The 22,377-nt window shown below is 38.6% G+C and overlaps 1 protein-coding gene across 5 annotated transcripts in view; it reads right to left on the reverse strand.

The window, feature by feature from the left end:
- The window catches only part of LOC131689698 (cyclic nucleotide-gated cation channel alpha-3), a 520,080-nt gene that overhangs the window by 90,145 nt on the left and 407,558 nt on the right, over positions 1 to 22,377 (reverse strand). For all 5 annotated transcript variants that reach the window (XM_058974953.1, XM_058974954.1, XM_058974956.1 and 2 more), the window contains one exon: positions 4,576 to 4,727. In XM_058974953.1, coding sequence (XP_058830936.1) covers positions 4,576 to 4,727 — 152 coding nt within the window. The remainder of the gene's footprint in view (positions 1 to 4,575; positions 4,728 to 22,377) is intronic.

Below are 22,377 nucleotides of genomic sequence, written 5' to 3' on the forward strand. Positions count from 1 at the left end.
TTTTTTCGCGAAATAGCGCCCTTTTTATTGCAAATGCGCTGAAAACGTAATAAAAATCTACACAAAATTGCTGTTTAAAAAATATCCAATAAAAAGTGAAATCCTACATACGTTTCTGGAGAAAACAATTTTGAATATACTGTAAAAATTTCAAAACGAACAAAAATCATTTGTTTGAGTTACTTTTCCGGCCAGCTCAAAAAAATTGGTTTCGAGAAAAACGCGGTTAAAGTTTCAATACACTCGGGATATATCCAAAAGACGTTGCGGCAAAACTGAAAATTTGAACATTTAACAACTATTGTCGCCTGTGGTTTTTTGGTATATCATTTTCAAGACCCTAAAGCACATTTTAGATCCACAAAAAATCGATTTTTTTTAAAATTCTATGGTGGTCAAACCCCTTCAGAAAAATATGCCCCAGAAAGCATTTATGTACTCGAATTTTAGTTGCTTCGTTTTCCAGAACCCCGATGGGGAGTTGATAAAAAAGGGCCATTACTGCATGTTAACAATTCTCTACAAAACAAACAAAATGAAGACTTTCGGAAGATAGTTAACGAATAAATGAAACAAATCTTTGCAATAAATACATTCTGATGTATGAGATGACGACTTTCGATTGAGCAAAATTAATGATGTGACTAACATTACAAGTATTTTAGGAATGAGAAGTAAGATTTCATTTTTTTTTGCCAACACTGCGGGTGTACCAATGATATTTCGTATAGCATACCAAAATAACATGATATACTTTAGATTTACCGTATTGGTATGTTTGGATGAATTATTCAAAAGCCTTAGCTCAATTTCATGGGCGTAGGTAGTTTCGCAATAGGGCGTAGTGAGGGTAGAGGGAGGGAGGAAGCTTCAACATATAGAAATTCTAACTGAAATAACTGAAATCTTGTCGAATTGAAATGTTCAGATGAATTATTTTAAAACATTTGCACAATGTTCTATGCATAATAGTAACGATCAAACTAAACATACAGCATCCCTCTACATTGACTTTATATCAATGGAAGTAAAGTTGCAGACTGAATCGACTGATGTCGAGTTGATATGTCAGAGGAATGCATTGATTATATTTCAGTTTAATACGCACTATGATTTGATAGGATGCTCTTTTCGATGTTGTTCGATCACCTGAAGTAAAAATTGCTGTTGAACTGGGGCTCTTGTGGGTTGTGTAAATGTTGTAAAATAATTCATCTGAACATTCCAACTCGATAAGATTTCAGTTATTTCAGTTCAAATTTCCATATTTAAAAGTCCCCTCACTACGCCCTATTGCTAAACTACCTATGCCCATGAAATTTAGCTAAGGCTCTTGAATAATTCATCTAAACATACCAATGTGGTAAATCTAAAGTATATGATGTTATTTTTTTATGCTATATAAAATATCATTGGTACACCCGCAGTGTTGGCAAAAAAATTATTTTTGGCAATTAATTCGATCTATCGAACTTTGAACAGCTATAATTTGTTGTAGAAACATTCTAGCACCATGCATTCTTCGGCAAAGTTGTTCAGCATATCCTGGACTACACTTCCATCTAATTGCTGGTATACTGCAGGAAGAATTGCAGTCTGTAAAATTGAAAATGAAAAAAGTAGGTTTTCCCGTACTAATTTCCATACAAATTTCAAACGCAATGCGCTACGCTGGGTCAAATCCAATCGACCCAAAATTTTGCACAGTTGTTTGGGACCCCAAATGGAACCAAAAAAGTGCTGTGCTGAAAAAACGACCATTTTGCCCCACCCTAATACCCATATTGTAAGGGTTTTAGTATATTTTACATGACCGTAAGTCGCCATCTTGGATTCCAAAATGACATCACTCGTCGATTTCCGACCTCTACTTATCACGCCCGTTTCAAAAATACTCATATTTGTAACGTTTTGACTACTTTTGCTGGACTGGAAGTTTTGGATTTCGAAATCACGTCACTCATCGATTTCCGTCATCTACTTGCCATGCCCGTTCCAAAAATGTCGAATATTCGTCATGTACTGTTAAGCCAATTGCAAGAATATCGCGATTCGCTTCACTTGCCTTTTTATCGATTCATTTTAATTGCTATTCTTTACAGTGGTTATGCATCATGACCTGTGACATCCGTTGAACTTTATACTATGTAGAGCATTATGCCATGAACCTTAAAGATCAACATATTACTTATTACACTTATAGATCTTCTGTATTTCAAAATGTTCTTGGATGACCATAAACATCAATTGGACGCATGACCTCATTGAACTTTGTGTTATGATCCTTCATGAGTATGCACTGCCTCCATATACGGCCGAAAGATAACTGGATACGCTTATAGATCTTTAGACCTTCTCTCCAGGAAATTCTTGGAATACCTGGAACATGAGTAAATATAAGCATACCTGCCATACATACGAAAGGAAATGCGAACTTTTTTAACGAACTAAATCCCAAATAAAGAACAATTTTTTACGAATAAATTCAATTTACGAACTCACGGTTTGGTTCGTAAATGGAGGTTTCAGTACATACACAATTGTTAAAAATATGTATACAAAATAGTAACTTTTCGGATCGGAAAAAAACAAAAACGTTTTGTGTTTTACGACAGTTTCAATACTGGTTAGTTCATTAAAATCGTCATTTAGGTCGCCAGTAATAAATTTTTAAAAATAGAAAGGACTTTAAATTTCAAATGTTATTATCACGGTAAAATTTTTTTCACAGAACCCATGCGGATTTGATTTTGAAATAGCAACTACTGCCAAAAAAGAGGATCTTCCATCAAAACTGTAATTTTATCTAATTTGGGAATTTTTTAAAATTTTAACTCAGTACTGCAATTTTTTCCCAATATGAATACATACTTTCGGTGTAAAATGTCGTTAACCTTCCGGCAGTCACACTAGCGCACTGAGTGCACGCTGCTTTGAAAATCTAGCGAAATCGTCTTAGGGCACCAGCGGATGCTCGCTCAGTGAGCCATTTGCGCGATTTTCGGAGGTTAATAAAACATAAAAGAATATAATTCTCCAATTTCTCTGGACAAAACAATGTACGTAAAAATCTATCAAGTAATTACTATTTAGTCCATATATAACCATTAGACCGGCAACAATTTTGACCTTTTTTTAGAACATTGTTAAATCAAACGGTAATTAGCTTCACATACCATTTGTAAAATTTGAATTTTTTCCGAAAACTCTATTTCACTCACAAGAGTTTTCAAGTTTTTCTATAAAAATATATGAAACATTGGCAATTGAAATAATAAATTCAGTACAAAATGCCAGTATCATCTTGTGCATCCCAAAATCTGCAGATATATAGATTAAGGTGCAAGGATCAACATTGCCGAAGACTGCAAATTGATTCGATTTTGCAGTAAAAAGATATTTTCATATAAAGTTATGTGTTGCCTCTCTTTCTCGCACATGATTAGAATAGGAAATTTCAAAAAAAATGGTTGGTCTTCAAAGTTAAATAACTTTATAGGGGAATCTCCAATCAATATGCGATCTTCAGCAAAGTTGTTCGTTATAAAATAAGCTGAGCGACTGTAAGTTTTGAGGTATGCAGAGTTCCTATGAAATTTTTGATTGGAATTTAAGTTTTAATTTTCAAGCTTTCGTATATATTGCTATAGAAATTTGAAATATCTTGTGGGTGAACTAGAGCTGTCGGAAAAATCTCATATTTTGCATATGATTACCATTACCAATTACCATTCGAATTGGCAGTGTTCAGAAAAAAGTCAAAATTGTTGCCGGTCTAATAACCATTTGTTGCACCTTGCGTACAGAAACACATATTTAAAAAAAACGGCAACATAACTGTATATTGTAATCATAAATTCTATTACGAGTTTAACTGGTAGGGGTGCTCTGTATGAGCGACGTGGCCAAAAAGTTGTTTTATTTTTCAATCAAATTTCCATATAAAATTGAAACGCATTGCACAAGGCCAGAGAACAGCCAATTGCTCCCAAAATTTACACGCTTATTTGTGAACTTTAACGAACTCTATATTGCTGCAATTCAACAGAATTACACTTAAATCACTATCGTCCAATTTTATCAGATCACTTTTGGTCATCATTCGCTTCGTTATCCAATTTACTAGTCAACTAAACGAAGCGATTTCGTTTTGCGTCACCACGCTCCCAGCATTGCTCCAATTCTGACACCGAAAGGGATGACGGCAACACCCGTCTAAAAGTTCCTTTACAATTTGCTGTCATAGCAACTTCCAACAGCAGTACACTGAGGTGCAAATAAGTACCGACATAAATTTCACTTCCGGAAATACTAGATGCATTATTCTGTAAATTTATCAAAGCTAACAGTATCTGACAATTTCATTTTAATGCTATGATGATTAAGGAAAAATCAATCCTTGGGGAAGCTGTCAAAATTTTCTTACAATATTAAGATTTGATTAACTTACAGAACATTGAATCCACTGTTTCCGGATGCACAAAAATTTGCTCAGTGTATAGTTTTACAGCACAGTGTTGATATCCGTTTCTTCAGGGAGGAACACACACTTTTCACATGACATAAACAGCTTACCTTTAATTTGTCAGGAAGACATGATACAGCTCTCTCCTCATCTGAGCACTTCTGCGTCAGCCAGAGATAGTCGAACCATTTGATCACTTTCACCTGGAGATGATTGGGAACCCGTCTCATGCGCATGTAGGTTTTGACACCGTCGAGCTTGGCTGTGCAGCAGAAAGGGAAGAAAGAAAACGCATACAAAACGGATCAGTACCAACTTTATCGAGTCTTTTTCACTGCAGCCACTACTGGGTGGTATGATAGATGCCCGCTTGGGATGTGGTGGTGAGTCCTAAGACTGCAAAAGACGAGTACAATTTGTACCGTTGATTGAAAGCGAAAAAAACTGAAATATCAACCTGCGGCGATTCTGGGGGTAGGGAAACAATGATTGGAAACCAATACCTAACCATGTGCGATGAGTTCGTGTGAAAAAGAATCATTACTTCGAATAGTTCTTTTTCCTATGAAATGGAGACGAATGATGTTTTATAAACGAACTAACGAGTGTCTTTAACGGTCTTCCAGGAACGGAGATTATGGAATATCAGCAACCCGGCAGTAACGAAATGGTTGGTTATTGTTTCTCTAGTGCCAGCAAAGATGACGGCGAGAGGACTATCGATGCCCATCTTTGCTCCCTTCGTGAATCATAATGTCGAGAAAAGGGACACGCTTGTAGTGCCGCAAGAACAAAGCATACAGGGCACCCTTCTCGTTCGATGATGACAACGCTTTCGCTATTACAGCATCGATAGTCGTATCAAGAGAGATGAAGTATTCTTCAAATTTTCATCAGAACAAACTCTTGTTGAGATTAAAGATAACGATCACCCCCCACCTGTGAAGCCAGGCGGTAGGGTTCTGTAGCACTCTTCGAAGCAATAGGTTGTAGTTGGTAGCCCGTATAATTGGGTTTACAGGATACAAGCGATGTTAAGTAGGATAAAGTGCCAATTTTCACCATACTAAGGTAGGTGCCTCACTAATTCATTAATTTCTAGACCTACAATCAATGGAATTTGTAAAAATTGACATGAACAGCTTTGCTTCGTTGTTAAGAACCAGGCTAATAAAACAAATGCGCTGAAAACAGTGAAATTCCCGGGTTTGAGTGCAACGAAATCTCGAATCGAGTGCCCCAATTGTTGCGCTACAATTGGGCTCAAAGTGTTGCACAAAGATGACAGCCCTAATAAACTTTAATAGTCTAAATAGTGATTTAATAGTCTAACGACCTGTTCAGGGTATAGTCCAAACATAAGTGGAATCGTTGCACTATATGGGTTAATGTTCGTGTATAATCATCACGCTACGCCGAAAAAAATTCATACATAAATTCCAATAAAAAAATCCTGACGAAAATCGTGACCAAGTTCCTGAAATTATGGATATTAAACCAGGTATTCATGAAACTATTTGTGTGTTCAAAAAACTAGCTCCCGACAAAAATATTAATGGCCTTACATACAATGTTTTGTTGAATTACCATGATTATTCACTGGACATATTAAGTTTTTGTTATGATTCATAATTTGGAAATACACTGGTTGGTATGAAGTATACCAATTAAAAGAACCGACATTTAGACGATGTTAATCATTTTAGGACTTTAATCACGATTTTCTTATCCCATATCCTATATTATATGCGTGACTGATTCGCGATATCTTGTTTTGTGAACTACACCACGAACATGATTTGTGGTTCTATAATATCTATTTTTTGGCGCTCCGCTCAATTTTTATTTTCTGCCCGGAAGTTCTAGGTCCCAATAGTAATAGTAAGCTGGACATAACTGTATGATATTTCATAAAAAAACCGACTTAATCTACCTAACAGTGAGATGAGTCATTTCATACATATAATTGTTGGATCAGACGTGGGATGAATACATTTTCGAGTTCTACACGAATTATACCTCGAATAAACTGAATAAATTATAGAAAATCAATAAAATAAATGAAAATAAATGAACAAAATGAATAAAATTATTCATTTTATTCAATAATAAAATAGAAGAAAATGAATAACGTAAAAAAATAGAACGAAAAAAATATTTAAAATAAATATTATAATTAAATTAAATAATATAACTAAAATTAATAAAGTAGATAAAACGAATAAAATAAAAAATAAATAATATAATTAAAACACGTGAAATAAATAAAATAAATACAATAAATAAATCAATTAAATGAGTAAAATGAATGACTGAAAAAGAATAGTCAGATTATTAAAATGAAAAAACTGAATAAAATGTATGAAATGTAATGAAATAAATAGAAACAAATAAGTTAAATGAATTTTATAAACAAAAATAACGAAATGAGTAAACTGATTAGAATGAGTGTATAGAATGAAACTAAAGAAAATGATTTAAAAAAATGAATAAAGCGAATTTTACGAATTTGAGAAGCATTATTTCAGGAAGTTCTGAACTGTTCAGAAAAATTCTAATATTCAAAAGATGGCCAATTAATGTACAATTCTAATTAATATTCAATTTTCTGTTTTCACCTTTTTGATTTCGTTCTTCTCTTCTTGACGACATCATTTAAGATTATCTGGTATTGCTATTTCATTGATGGACCTTAATTAGTTACCAGGAAATTGGAACGTTTAATTTGTTTTCGACTTCAAGTACGTCTTTTTGGTCACAGATATTTCTCCTAAAAAGAGTTTCACAATTCACAATAAAGTTTTCAGGTAATTGGCAATAGGAAACTGAGATAAGGTAACATGTCATTTCAAACTCTTTAACAAGAGAGGGACAGAGATTTCATCTTCAAACATCTATATAGTCCAGGTAAGTCGGACATTTTTCTAAAATACCCAAGGATTTCCTTAATTATAGTATATATAAACACTCAGTATAGAATTGAATTAAATTGGACCTGATGTAATGCCTGCCTTCCCATAGTGCAACGTTTCGAAGGGATATCCCTTCATCTTCAGGGGAAAGTAAGGTTTGAACAATTTAGGTATAGTTTTCTTATAACACAAACATTTTGAAAATTTTCCAGGACTACACATATTTTCTTTGTCAAGTAGTATATTAAATTAGGTGGGACTATTACACTAGGAATCATAAATAAGCTCACGTTTTCATGACCGCTTATAGTGCATGATAGTGTGACTTTATCGCTTATAGGGCATGATACTCGAAAACAAGTGTACTTTTCGGAAATGAATGTCGTGTTTTATCCTTTTCTGACCCGAGGTATGAAAAATGTGAATTTTCTTGATATGTTTGAAGGAGATGCATAGTAATTTTTGATTACTCTAGTTCGTAATGTAACTTAAATTTTCATAATTTTCCCTAGCCAGTTATCTCTAGCTAATCGAACGTCGTTAAAATGTAAAAAAGTAATTTATAAATGTCACTCACAATTAATAACAATTCAAAAAATGTGTCTTCTGTAAAAAAATGTGTCTTCTGTTAATAATTCACTACACATAATATTTTGAAAGTGAACTTCCACATATAGTGTATTTTATATGCAAGTTGAATTTTTGGAATAGGTTGGTTATGTGCCAGAATAAAATTGAATTAAATTAAAAAATCAATTTGAAATAAGATTTCAGCTTCACAAAATGACCTATTTTCATCGAATTCAGGCAACTTTTGAAGTTTTGTCCGACTTTTGTGTGGAGGGTGGTCACTGTGTTACCGTATTGATTTTAAAGTTTTTATTGTGCATTTCATTCTACTAAGTCAAAAAATTCGGAATTCCAAATGTCAGTATTGCCACAGAAACCAGCCAGAATCCCTGTTGATTTGACTCGATACTACAGCGCAGACTTGATTTTATCAGTCCGTGATTTTTTCATCCTCATATGAAAAGTTGATTAATTTTCCAAAAATGCTCTACACTGTTTTTTAAAAAGGGTAAAACTTTTTTACCAACATTTTTCAAATGGCTATAGTCTAAAAATGACACATCCTACAAAAAAAAGTTGTAGGAGTGATTTTCACAAAATTAGTTAAATTTTCGAATACAAATATTGAAAAAATTCTTCATCGACTCCTACACAATTTGCAATTTGCGATTTCTTTGATTTGGATGAAATTTTGTTCTAAGATAGGTAATTATGTTCCTTATCTACCGTCAAACATTCAAGTTTGGCACTTTCAAGAAAAAAAGTTATTTGAAAAAAGTTTTTCTTGCCCTTACTGATTTTTTTTCAGCGTATTTTTATCGAAAACTAAACCAATGAAAGACATAATAATCTCAGAATCCAATTTCCCAACTGCTAGTTGCCTGATACAGGCAAAAAGTATCAGTAAAGAATTTGGTAAAGCATCTCGGACTTGACTGGAACGAAGACGAAGGGATTCGTTTAATGGTGATCTGGTACTAGAGCACTTAACGCACGACCAGACAACATGTTTAATATTGCGATAACCACCACCACAAGCGTAGAAACCGCTCTCTACGACCCCAATACGCCGGAGATAGACATTCTACATATAATGATTGTACATGGCCTGAGATATCACCCGAATGAAGTCAGCCATTCTCTTGGACCAAGATTTGTTGATACCTTTGGGATTCCTGAACTTCCATCGCTCCACGAAATTTGCCAATTTTCGAGCGTCCTCTGAGAAGAAATATTTAAAAACTCATTGAAGCTACGCGATCTTTCATAAATATCACATTCTAATGCCTAAATGTCCATCTTTTCATTAACATTTTAATCCAAGTGTCCGCCTTCTCATTACCAGGAATGGAACACTGCGAAAGAATTCAAACTAAGGTAATTTGCTATGATTTCTCAGATATAGTACTCAAAAACTCCCATGTATTCCCCAGGAAATTCAAAGAGTGCTTTCCATACTCCATCAAATGGAGAGCCTTCTGTAACTATAACGATGTGGACATGGTCGTTGATAGGTAAATATAAAGCCATTAATTTTGTTTTTAAGATCATGCGGAGTCTCTCAACAGTAGAAAACTTTTCATGATTTTCTCCGCATTTTCCAAAGCATGCCTTGTTTCTACAATAAGTCGCTATAGGCCCAATTGTTTGCAACAATGGCAGTTCATGCCTCGCGGCACAAAAAGGCGAACAGACTAGCCCCGTCCAAAAGATCAAAATTTGGAAGAGCAGATACGGCGAAAGGTTCGAATTGAGGCTGATGGAAAATAAGTTGTTTTCATATACTTCTTGATTTTTCCTGGACAAATTTTCACTTGCCGAAGCAAAGGGTTCTTGAAGGAGCGAACCCCATACTTCGCAACTAAGGCCCCTGTTGGAGGCTACACCATCAATCTCTACTTCCTGGGCGGGTACATAGACAAGATATGTACTTCTTCGTACACGGCCAAGTGGTATTTAGTTGAATCTCGCATAAATCGATGATGGTAAATGGCTTATCTTTACCCTCATTCAAGTTTGTTATGAATATACACTCAGGTTTTTTTACGCGGATTTTTTTTTGCGCGGAATTTTTACGCCATTTTTTTACTCGGATTTTGAAATTTACGCGGTTTTCATTTACGCGGATTTTGAAATTTACGCGGTTTTCATTTGGAAAAACAAAGTATGCAAAGTGGCTTTTTGTGACAAAGTTCTCATGTGCAGAAAGTTAAAGTCTGAGAGGGTGCTGCCAACTCTGAATACGATTTAGCGCGAAATTCGCCAAGAAATGCATGATTCTAATTCAAAATAAGAACGAATTGCTGTAATGCATTATTTCCATTAGGAAAATCGCTTTGAAAACTAGTCCCCCGATGAAAGTAAAAAATCATTTGTTCAATCTTCCCAATGGCAACAGGTCACCATCGTTGGAACGATTTGCGGATTTACTTGCAGCACTCATCATTGGGATAGTATAAGTATAACTGTACAAGCGTATTTGACCCCTTCCTCATTCCAGTGCAACTGAAAATTTGTAGCAAAAAAAAAGTCCTTCGACTGATTGCAGCAATTCGTGGATCCACAGTTCAGCCATGGTTTATGTTCTATCACACCCACTCACCGCTGAATCTTTTCCAATAACTCATGTTCACTTTAGTACCGAACCGAGTGCGCTTCACGAGGACCCCTCTCGACACCAAACCCACTCAACGGAATGCTACTTTACAACCCACTCCTAGGAGAAAAGTACGCCAGATCCTTCTTTCCTGGTTCCTGCATTCGTTTATGTATGGGTGTGTGTGCGTTGGTGTGCCTGGTGCTTATCTTTTTTTATTATTCTTTGCAATAACAATAGCGAGCATTTTTTTCTGGACTGAGCATCGCAATCCGAAAGACCAGCCGACTCAATAAGTGCAGATATTTCCTATTTCGATAAGTGCGAGCTACGCTTCGTGCTTTAGTAGGTAGTAAAGGTGCTGTTAGTATTTGCACTATCGGAAACAGAGATCCCTTTGCGAAATTGTGCACAACTAACAAAGCACGGATAAAAGTGATTTACGATAACATGAAAACATGCGTAGAAATATTTGCAATTAGAATATTGCTTAGGCTGAAATGGACTCCCAAAATTACGATAATAAATAAAATTGTTAAAAATAGTAGAAATTCAATAAATTATAATTTTTCATCGATAGCACTATTCGGTTTATACGAATATACGGGAATGAAAGTTCTCATCAATTATCCATTTGCTCTGAAGCCGGTTATGCTCATCTAACTTTCATTACTTTCCAACATGCAGCCTCCTTTTAAAGACTAACTTCTTAATCACGTTGAAATCCATCAACAAATCCGCACATAAATCCTCCCTTTTAATAGACCTGACTAGATATGCGTAAGACATGACTAATTATCTTTGAACCAAAGTACATATGTACAGCTACAGTATCTTTTCGTTCCGCTACACATCTTACACTACTACCGAGCGACATGATTCCATAGTTATGAGATCCCTCATCCAGAATTCAATTTGCTCACACCGAGAACCTGTGTTACAGCAGGACCACATGTTGCAATTTAATTGACTAGGTAAAGCTGGCTGCTGGCAGGTTCCTTTTCATCGTACCTAAGCATAAAATATATATCAGTGAAGCAAATTGGTCCGGCTAGGTGCTTCGGGCGAAAATTACTCTTTGAAGACATAAAACTTAAATGGGATTTAGAAAACTGCCAGCAAGTGACTGCTCGATAGCTCCGACAGGTTAGGTAAGATGAATGAATGTTTACTTGTCACACAAAGCAAGTGGGACCGAGAAAGTAAAAAGCCCGTTAGGTGCCTTTAAGAGCATTAAACTATTTCTGGTCTCATGAAATCAGTTCACTAAACTCAGGATATTTTCAAAGGGTCCTTAAATGTTAATTAATTCAACTAATACGAAAAACTCGTTAGGAATAAAACTTTTCTTATTCGAAATGTGATGTTATGTTCTGACCAAGAACAACTTTGAGGGTCCCTCTTAATAGCGAAACCCATCGCACACAATTAAATTGACATTTTATTCATGGGAGCATCAGGTGGCCTGTCGGTCATTCAGGGCCGATGAGAGGGGGAAGGGTCAGCAGGGGCAACTGCCCCGGGGCCCGGAACCAAATTCTGACACAATTTGTCGTACCCTCTCGCCCCAAAAGCGTTACGTAATTTATGAAAGACCCCTAATATTCGACAGCGTATCGAAAATTCCATTCTTTGCAAGAAAGTGCGATAAGAGTCATTATAAAGCGAAAGACGCATGGATTGTTCCAAGGCAATTTTCTTAAAATAAATCATACAAAGCCTTTTCGTCCGCATTCCGATCGGTTACTTTGAACGGTGTTGTATGGCGCCCAAACTTGTACGGCATATTCTGAGATGCTCCCGACCTGTGCGCAATGAATAGATTTCAGTGCAGAAAAACCCACCAAATCAACCGTATTTCGTTTCAGAAAACGCAATGTTGCAATTGCCTCCGCCGTCGTTGCTGTGAAGTGTTTGACAAATTGAAGTTTTCTCAAATAATCACTATTAAAATCCACCCTCTCAATGACACAGTAGAGTGTCCAGAAAAATAATGAATTTTTGAAAACTCACTCGGCCCACCCCTGAGTCGATTCCTAGTCCCACCAGGAGTACTTGCTCCAAATTTGAAGCAAATCTGACAAGTCTAGCTACCGGACCAAGGTGCCTGAAGTTTGTATGGGATTTTTCCACGATTTACATGAAGAAAACCCACTAGCTCGCATTTTCACCTCTAGGTGGCACTGTATGCATCGTATTATCACTGTAAGTGAAAACAAGAAAGATAATTTAATTGTCTACAACTTTGTCGAAGACTGCTAGTCAATCCGGCCTTGTTGAAAGAAGTTATTAAACTTTTAGTGAAGTGATGTCTGAGTCAGTTTTGCATGGGGCCTAGCAGTACGTGGTAGTATATCAGTACTAGGTTCTAACAAACTAAACATTTTTGTGGAATAATGGTTAGATTTAGCTGAATAGTATGTTCGGAAGAATTGCAGTACATAACACGAGTTATGTTTTGGTTAGAAAATTTTAGTTCCACCTGTGACCGCATAGATGGCGCCAACACTAACGGAGAGAGATAGAATATCGAGATGTTTGGCAAAATTACTGAAAAAATCTTGTTCTACAAATTTGTAGAAGACACCTAATTTCTATCTCTCTCCGTTGAAAAGTTAGTGTTAGCGCCATCTATGCGGTCACAGCTGGAACAAAAGTTTTCTAACCAAAACATAACTCGTATTATGTACTACAATTCTTCCGAACACACTAGTGAGCTAAATCTAACCATTATTCCATAAAAATGTATAGTTTGTTAGAACCTAGTACTGATACACTACCATGCACTGCTAGGCCCCATGCAAAACTGACTCAGACATCACTTCGTTATAAGTTTGATAACTTTTCTTGTTCGAGTCGGATCGCTTTGCAGTCTTCAAAAAAGTTGTAGATAATAGAATTATCTTCTTAAGTTTCACTTTTGGTGATAATCTGATGTATACAGTGCCCCTAGGGTTGCCACCCCTCCGGGTTTGACCCGGAGACTCCGGTTTTCGGGAGCGATCTCCGGGCCTCCGGATTTTACATCAATTTCTCCGGGTTTGGTGGGAAGAAGCATAATTTTAACTTTTTTGAATTTAATTGATTCTTTGCAAAATATTTAAAATGTCCAAGTTTACTATTACTCTGGTTCAGATTTATTTTGTCCGACTAACCCTTCGTTTCAAGGTGACGAGGATGAGCTCACTAAACATTGCTGATTTCGTTCGCAAACCAATGAAAATGAAAAACAAATCAAATTTACTACAAATCAAGGAAAGCAATATTTCGCTATATGCTACAATTGAAATTTTGCATCCCATTACGTCGTTCAAAATGGCGTAAAAAGTTTTTTTGCTGCAATTTTATCAAATCACTTCACAGTTGGTGGTGCTTATCGACAGCTGCACCAAGGTATGGCGGATTTGTTCTAATTCGACTGGCTAGGTCAACATGAAATGAATTTTTCTGGTATTGTTGCTACTCCTGCAGCGATCCTTAACTGTTGGGTAGCGAGGTGAGTTTTGCCCCTTTGTTGGGACCTCTGGTGATGGATATCCAACACCACATAGTGCTACCCATGTGATGCCGCCACCATACCTCGTTTGCTCTTTTTTCCTGTTAGTTGTGAAGGAGAGCAACGCACGTTCGATTTATCCATCAAAGCGAGAGTAGCTGGTGCTTTTGTATTCTGGGTACTTACCCATAGTACAGTTTGACTCTTTTTAGCTCATTAGGTAATAAAAAGCGATAAAAGTGCTCTAAAATGTCGAGCAATCGCTTTGATTCCAATTTCTGTCCAGTTTCACTCATAATCCACCATCCCTTAGGTCGTGAAAATCTCCGGGTCAAAGCCACTCCAAAGGTGGCAACCCTAAGTGCCCCCTAGCGGTGAAAATGTTCGCAAGTGGGTTTTCTCCATGTAAATTGTCGAAAAATCCCATACAAACTTCAAGCACGTTGGTCCGGTAGCTAGACTTGTTCGATTTGGCTAAAATTTGGAGCAGACACTCCTGGTGGGACTAGGAATCGACTCAGGGGTGGGTCGATGGGGGTCATTTTTTTTCTGTCACTCTAATGACACAGGCCTTGTAACGCCTCAGAATTATAGAACACCCGAAACATATCACTTTACATTTATCGACCTTGATCTGCACATATCCATATTAGCTGTATCATCTTGGAGCACAGCAGAGCTGAGTTCTGAGGCAATTTAACGAAAGATGTTCAGATCATAGTAGTGGAGTAATTTTCCAGGTTGGATGCGGGTGAAGAGATCGTTGATGAATATGAGAAAGATAAGTGGCCCTAGGTGGCTTCCTCGAGGGAAATCGGTTGGCGTTTCAAATACGCCTGAGCGTATGTTACCAATTTTAACAACAGCGGAAAGAACATATGATATCGATAAACATGGCATTTACCGTTTCGATTATCAACTTTCGATGTATACAGGCGAACTTGCCCAGAGGCCGTGTGAAATCTGTCCAAGAATTGAGCCACTGGAGTCCTGCTCCCATGTCGTAGGAGGCGACTGAAACCAGGAGCCCCCAAGTCAAGGTATAATTCCCTGCCAAGGACTTGATGGATGGAAGGACTAAAATATTCCAGTTGCGTACGGAGCATTTTGGGTTTTGTCCTTACTGTGTTATGCGAATCTCCATTAAATATTTTCTTCGCAAATCGTGGGATGATCGTGTCCCGTTTAAATCTGATATGTCTCACTACATGCGGCAACATCCCAAGTTGTAATTAACAATGATTAGAATAGCACAACTCAATCTACAACATAAACGCACAGGTAAAGGTAAAGCTTCCATAGCATTGATTCAAGAACTGTACTTTCATAAAGGAAACTTCTATATTGGAAAGTTACTTAATACTGCCAGTTCAGATCACGAAATTCCCGAAAGATTATAATACCTCCTTACAGCAGTCTCAGTGGGGAGGGGCGGGCATAGCGTAGTTGGTAAATCGATTACCTAGTACGCAGCTCACCTGGGTTCGATTCCCAACCCCGCACATAGGGTTAGGGATTTTTCCAAAAGAAAATTCTCTAACCAGAAAAGAGGTGAAGGACTCTAACGTTAAAACATATATAATCAAAATAAAAAAGTCAGCTTTAAAGCTAAAATTTATTAGCGTGATTAGAAGGAATTCACACATAATAATGCTAACTTACGTTTAGTATCATCTCCTATTTCCGCGATAGAACAAGATAGTTCAACTGCACTGTTCTCGGTAGTGAATCCTATCACGAAACAAGCATGTAAGTGTAGTTATATCGGCAGGCACTACTATACTCGTTTACATGAAGTTAGGTTAGCAGGCTCAGCAGCTCCTTATACCGTGAACAGGGCTTTGATGCAGCAGCACAGAATGGCACTATCGGTTGCGACGTCTTTCGACTAAAACAACCCGGGAAATACCGTCCAAGAACACTACGCTTCCGTGGACGTTGAGTTGGTGACAGTTCTCAATCGAGGAGCGTTCGGAGCTCATGTTGCGGTTCGTTTGTTTGAAACGGTTTTCAACATCCCCCAACCAATTGTAAACTAATTTTGATGCCGGTACTGCCTGGTAAATATACCCATACTACTAACCACTGGGGCTGTCGATCCTATCGTTGAAATACACAGTCAGTCTACTTATAGCAATCGAACAAGCTAGTTCGCTTTTACTCCGCGATCCGAAATACCTGAATAGTTATCTACCGGTTCTGTGCATCGTTGATTTTGTCGGGAAGTAAGGCCGTGAGCTCGTTGGGCTGATAGTGAAGGTCGGTCAAGTTCTGCGGTATGGACACAGTTTACAAGCTGTAGACAGGATAAGCAGCCAGGTGTGGTACAATACGAGGTGATCGTAGTCAACAGTTCTAAAACTAGAGAAATCGGTAGACAATAGCGGGACAAACGAACCGTGTGGTTAATTAAAAAACACATGGTTATCATAGATACGTGCTAGTGACTGGTGTGGTATCACATGTTCTGACCAAGACCATATGTCGGAATCTGAAGAATACGAGAGCGGAAGTGAATTCGGAAACATAGGTGCTGATAATTCGCGTGATCAATTTGTGACATTGCGAAAAACGAACAAAATATCTCGAGATGGTGAACAGGATGCCGCGGCGCTAAGGTTAGAATTGGCGGCCAAAGAAGCTGAAATCGAACGCTTGCAACATCGCTTAACTATCGCCTCGATGGAACCGGCGAATGGCCAAGATCGCGCAGTTCGTCGTCCAGATTTCCGTGAATTGAATTGGTCACTAAGTTCAACCCAAAAGACGCCACGTGTTCATCGGCGGAAGAGTGGATCCAGGATATCGAAACTACGGCAGTACATTACGATTGGGATGATACTACCAAATTACATTGTGGTCGTTTGAATCTGGAGGGTTCGGCAAAGTTGTGGTGGTCTGGAGTACAAGATGTAGCTAGTACATGGACGCGGTTTACGCAAAAATTCCGTCGGCACGCGATCCAATTTACTACCACAATCAGATGACAACGCGTCGAAAATTGAGAGATGAGACGATTGAAGAGTGCATTTACTCTCAAGTTGCTTTGGGTAAACGAGCCGGTTTAGCTGAAGGTGTGGTAGTGAAATACGCGATCGCTGGGTTAGGAGAGTTCGTATCCAAATGTCGAGTACAACTCGGAGGAAAAATCGAAACAGTTGATGAGCTGATGTCGCAGTTGAAGTGGATGGAGGGTATGATGAATACACCATTGGAATCAACTCGTGTGCGAACAACTGAGAAGAAAGAAAAAGTTTTTACGTGCTATCGATGTAACCAACCTGGACATAAGGCGATCGCTTACCCAAAGGTGGCTGAAAGATGCTGTTATAGTTGTGGTATTAGTGGCCACATGGCGAAAAAATGTACAAATATGAAACAACCGAAACCTGGACCCTCAAAAATGCAAGTGGTAGAAGAGGAAAACAATTTCGTTAAATTGGTTGAGGTGGGAGGAATGAAACTGAACGCTTTGATCGACTCGGGGTGCAAAGTGTCTACTATTCAATATCGGTTCGCCGATAGGGCCGGTGCTAGTAGGGTTGTGGTACCGGTAATACCGGTACCAAAAATCCCGAGAATACCGACTCATTTTTGGTACCGTAATACCGGTACTGAACAAAAGCCAGTACCGGTATTTTCGGTACTATACAATTTTTTATGACAAATATGTTAACTCTGCAGGAGATCTGTTTCAAAATATCGGTCTGCAAGTTAACGTTTAATTATATTAATTTGCCTTCTAGATAAATCGTTGAGATAACACCTTTGTGTGGGAATGAGGTGGGGCCATCATCATAATAATTCTAGAAGTTAAAGTTTTATTAGCGACATTCTGATTGGTTTCCATTATTCACTGGGCGGCGCGTAATAAGACTATGGTCTGAGTCATGTCTGTATTTGGTTTGCTCTTAAACCTTTATAAAAGAACGAACAGCGATTTAGTAGCTAACAGTTTTAGACTTGGTGAACTGCTTCAAATGGGGCGATTTGTAATTATTGGTGATCGGAAAATTCAGCAAAACTCCATAGTTTACAGGAAAACAAGGAGCCTTGATATGCATTAGAGAATAGTAGGCAAACGACATAAAGGTCGGAGCCAATTTTCAGAAAAGCAATAGAGGAAATGCGATTAACCTGCTCGGATTTACTGCCATTCTCGCTTTGATTTAATGTTTTAATAGGGTTTCATACATTTACCATCTATTCAAATCGACGAAAGTCGCACCACTTAGCAGTTATTGATTTCAAAGTGGCCTAGATTTCGAAATAAAAGAAGGTGCCCTATATGAAAAATATCTTCTGTGAAATAAGTCTTGCCATTCCGAAGCAATTAAAAACAATAAACATGTTTTTTATTTCATGGACTTGTTGACTTTTCTCGGTGAAAATGAAAACTTCAAATTTTCCCATTACTACACGTAACGTTTCGGCTTACTGCTCTTCAGCCATCGTCGGACGCCTACAAACATTTATTTAGCATTAACGTTAACATCAATTTGTTCACAAAAAATTACAAAGCTAGCATTCACAAATTAAACACAATTTACAATTAACTCACATAAACTTATATCACGCATCTCCATTCACTCTCGTTCACTCTCCACCGCTAGGCGGGCGATCACTCTTCGACTGTCTGCGTTCCTCGCTATTCAAACACTGTCGAAGCTTGGTGACCAGACCGTCGTATGTTGTGCAGAACGTTCCACATTCTCTTTGTAGGTTCACCGTTTTTTCCTCGCCGAGAATTTTGATGTGAAACATCTCTGCAGTTAGTCTGCTCTCCTGGTTTTCGATTCGTTCCAGTATCCGGGTGTTGTCGAAATCGAAGATGTGTCCTTCTTGCAATGTGTGTTGGGCTAAACCAGTTCTCGCATCTTTTTTCTTCGCGTCGTTCTTGTGTTCCGCTACTCTCGTTTCCAGCCTTCTCCCCGTTTGTCCTACATACGTTTTGCCATCGCCTGTTCCACACGGAATCGAATACACCACGTTCTTCTGTTTCCCTGGTGGGATCGGGTCTTTCAGTTTGGAGAAAATTCTGTTTTTTATTTTATCTTTTGGCTTGAAAGCAAGTTTTGTATCGTGTTTTCTCAGAATTTTCTCTAGTTTTTCACTGAGTCCCGGGACGTATGGCACAGCTACATATGCTATTTCAGCAGTCGCATCTTTATTCTGCTGTAGGCCATTATAGTGTTTATGGACCCGATCTTTCAGAATTTTGCGAACAAACCAGTAGGGGTAATGGTTTATTCGCAATATCTTTTTGGCTGTTTCGATTGCCGCTGGTCGGTTTTTACAGTCGGAGAGCTTAACTGCTCGATCTACGAGTGCAATTGCCGTGTTGCATTTATGCGAATAGGGACTCTCTGAATTGAATTGTTTTTTGATCAGCACAAATCAATCATCTGAGAATAAGATCATCAGTTTGAGCATTCAATTTCAGTTTGAAGCTTTTTTCGATTTTTTAAAAAAAAATATTCGAGTACCGGTACTTTACCGGTACTACCGGTACTGAGGGCTTCAGTACCGTAGTACCGGTTCTCGCCAAAAAGGGTCGGTACTGCGAACCCTAGGTGCTAGTGAAGTGACAAATACAACGTTGGTTGGTTTTGGTGGCAAAAAGGTGGATGTCGATAAAATGGTGAGGTCTTTTGTAAAACTCGATGAGATTGAAGTGCCAGTTAAGCTGAACGTTGTCCCTAATTGGGTACAGAACACTGCCATCATATTGGGACGGGATATACTCAACCAAGATGGTATAGTGATGGTGAAAGGTAACGGAAAAGTGGAATTTCGACGTGATAGTGATCACAATGCAGATTCTGGAAAGGTAAACCAGAGGATAGTAGTGCAGCGGCGGAAATATGAGTCGATGTACACAATCGACAGCCAAGTGAAATACTCGCCAATTGAAGTTGATGATTTGAACGTAGAGGGTTCAAAAGAAGAAATTCTAAAGCTAGTGAATCGGTACCGCTCGTGCTTCGCGAAGGATATGAATGAGTTAGGTGTCGCGAAAGGTACGGAAATGAAGATCGTATTAAGTGATCAAGAGCCAGTGTATGTAAAACCACATCGTATGGAGTATGCAAGAGAGACTGCTCTGCGTGGTTTAGTGGAAGAGCTGATAAAAGCCGGTATTGTGGAAGAGTCGGAATCGCCGTATAGTAGCCGAGTCGTAATGGTGCCAAAGAAAGACGGTTCATTCCGAATGGCAGTAGATTAACGTTTATTAAATAAAAAGACAGTGAAAGACCGTTACCCAATGCCGGATATTGAATGGTGCTTGAATAAGCTCAGTGGGGCAGAAGTGTTTATTACTGTGGATCTCTATTCTGGCTACTACCAGATACCAGTTGCAGAAGACAGTCAAGAGTGTACTGCATTTTCGACTCGTGACGGCCATTATCATTTTTCTCGAATGCCGTTTGGGCTTGCCAATGGTTGTTCAGTGTTCCAGCGAGCCATGAACCAGCTGACCGGGAAGCTTCGTAAAGAAGGAATTGTGGCCTATATCGATGATCTAGTGATCGGTGGGAAGAATGTGAAAGAAGTGTTGGATAAGTTCGAAAAACTTCTAGAGGTGCTCCAGGAAAGTGGCTTCACTATCAATCTGAAAAAAAATCGCATTTCTTCAAGGCGGCGGTCGATTTTTTGGGATTCGAGGTATCGAAATGTGGGATCCGGCCAGGTGCAGCAAAAACACGAGCTGTGGCGGAATTCCCGGTCCCGGAAAGTGTGCTGCAAGTTCAACAGTTTCTGGGATTGGCGGGCTTTTTCCGTAGATTCATCCCGCAGTTCAGTATCGTGGCAGCACCGCTTTTTACGCTGTTGAAAAAGATGTATCATTCGGGTGGAAGAGTGAGCAAATGAAGGCTTTTGAAGAGCTGAAGAAAGCATTGAGTAATAGACCTCTATTGGTGCTGTTTGACCCAAATTGCGAGTTAGAGTTGCACACGGATGCGTCGCAAGACGGTTTGGCAGGAATTTTGCTAATGCACACGGAAGAAGGTTTGCGTCCGATCAGCTATTACAGCAAGAAAACGTCGGAAGTGGAAAGAAAGTACCATAATTATGAGTTGGAGGTGTTGGCAGTTGTAGCGAGCATCGAAAGATTCCGTCATTATCTGATCGGAAATTTTTTGTGTTGCGTACCGATTGTAGTGAAGTGAGAGACACATATACAAAGCGCGACATGAACGCCAGAATCGGACGGTGGTTTTTAAAGCTTACTGAATACGATTTTCGACTAGAGCACAGACCGGGTAGTGCTATGAGACACGTTGATGCATTGAGCAGAAATCCAGTTGAAGATGGTGTAAGTGTGAATCCAGTTCTGTGTGATATATTGGCCATCGAAGTGAGTAATACAGATTTTCTTGTGGCTCTACAACGACAAGATCCTCGATTGTGTAACATTATTAATATTTTGAGAAGAGAACAACTGACTGACGAAGAGAGACAAATAAAGCAAAATTATCGACTGGAGAGACACAGATTGATGAGATTAGTGGACGGAGATAAAAAATTCGTGGTGCCGAATAAAGTTCGCTGGCGACTGGTACACACATACCACGACGAAATGGGCCACTTCGCTGAAGAGAAAGTGTTAAAACAGTTGAGACAGAAATTCTGGTTCCCGAAGATGCGCAAGTATGTCCAGTCTTATATACTAGCCTGTCCGCAGTGTGCGTTCTACAAAAGTAAAGGGGGAAGACCAGAAGGATACTTGCATAGTTTACCGAAAGAGCCCGTTCCGTTCAGTACAGTGCACATGGACCACATGGGTCCATTTGTGCGATCAGCACGAGGAAATTCGTATGTGGTGCTTCTAACTTGTGGATTTTCTAAGTTTGTGGTAGTCCGAGCAGTGAGTTCAACAAAAGCTGCGCCTGTGTTGAATTTCTTGGAGGATGTTACTGCTACGTTTGGAACACCAAATCGCATGGTGACGGATAGGGGCTCGGCTTTCACTGCCAAACTATTCGAGGAGTATTGTCGGGTGAACGCAATAACACACATCAAAACAGCTGTTGGATCTCCGAGAGCGAACGGTCAAGCCGAGAGAGCCAACCGAACAGTGCTAAATGCAATTCGTTGTATGGTGGGTGAGCACAACGTGCGTTGGGATGAGCATTTGCTGAAAATCCAGTGGTCGATCAACAATATGCCAAATTCAACTACAAATGTAACACCGAGTGCGTTGGTATTATCCTATACGCCACGTGACACACGATGAGGGGAACAATGTGTTGGAGAACCCTCAGGAGCTGAGACAACAGGCGATGCATGCTATCGAGAATAGACAACGAATGCAGAAGCGATATTTCGACGAACG

This window comes from Topomyia yanbarensis, chromosome 3 (assembly GCF_030247195.1).
Source record: "Topomyia yanbarensis strain Yona2022 chromosome 3, ASM3024719v1, whole genome shotgun sequence".
Taxonomy (NCBI): Eukaryota; Metazoa; Arthropoda; class Insecta; order Diptera; family Culicidae; genus Topomyia; species Topomyia yanbarensis.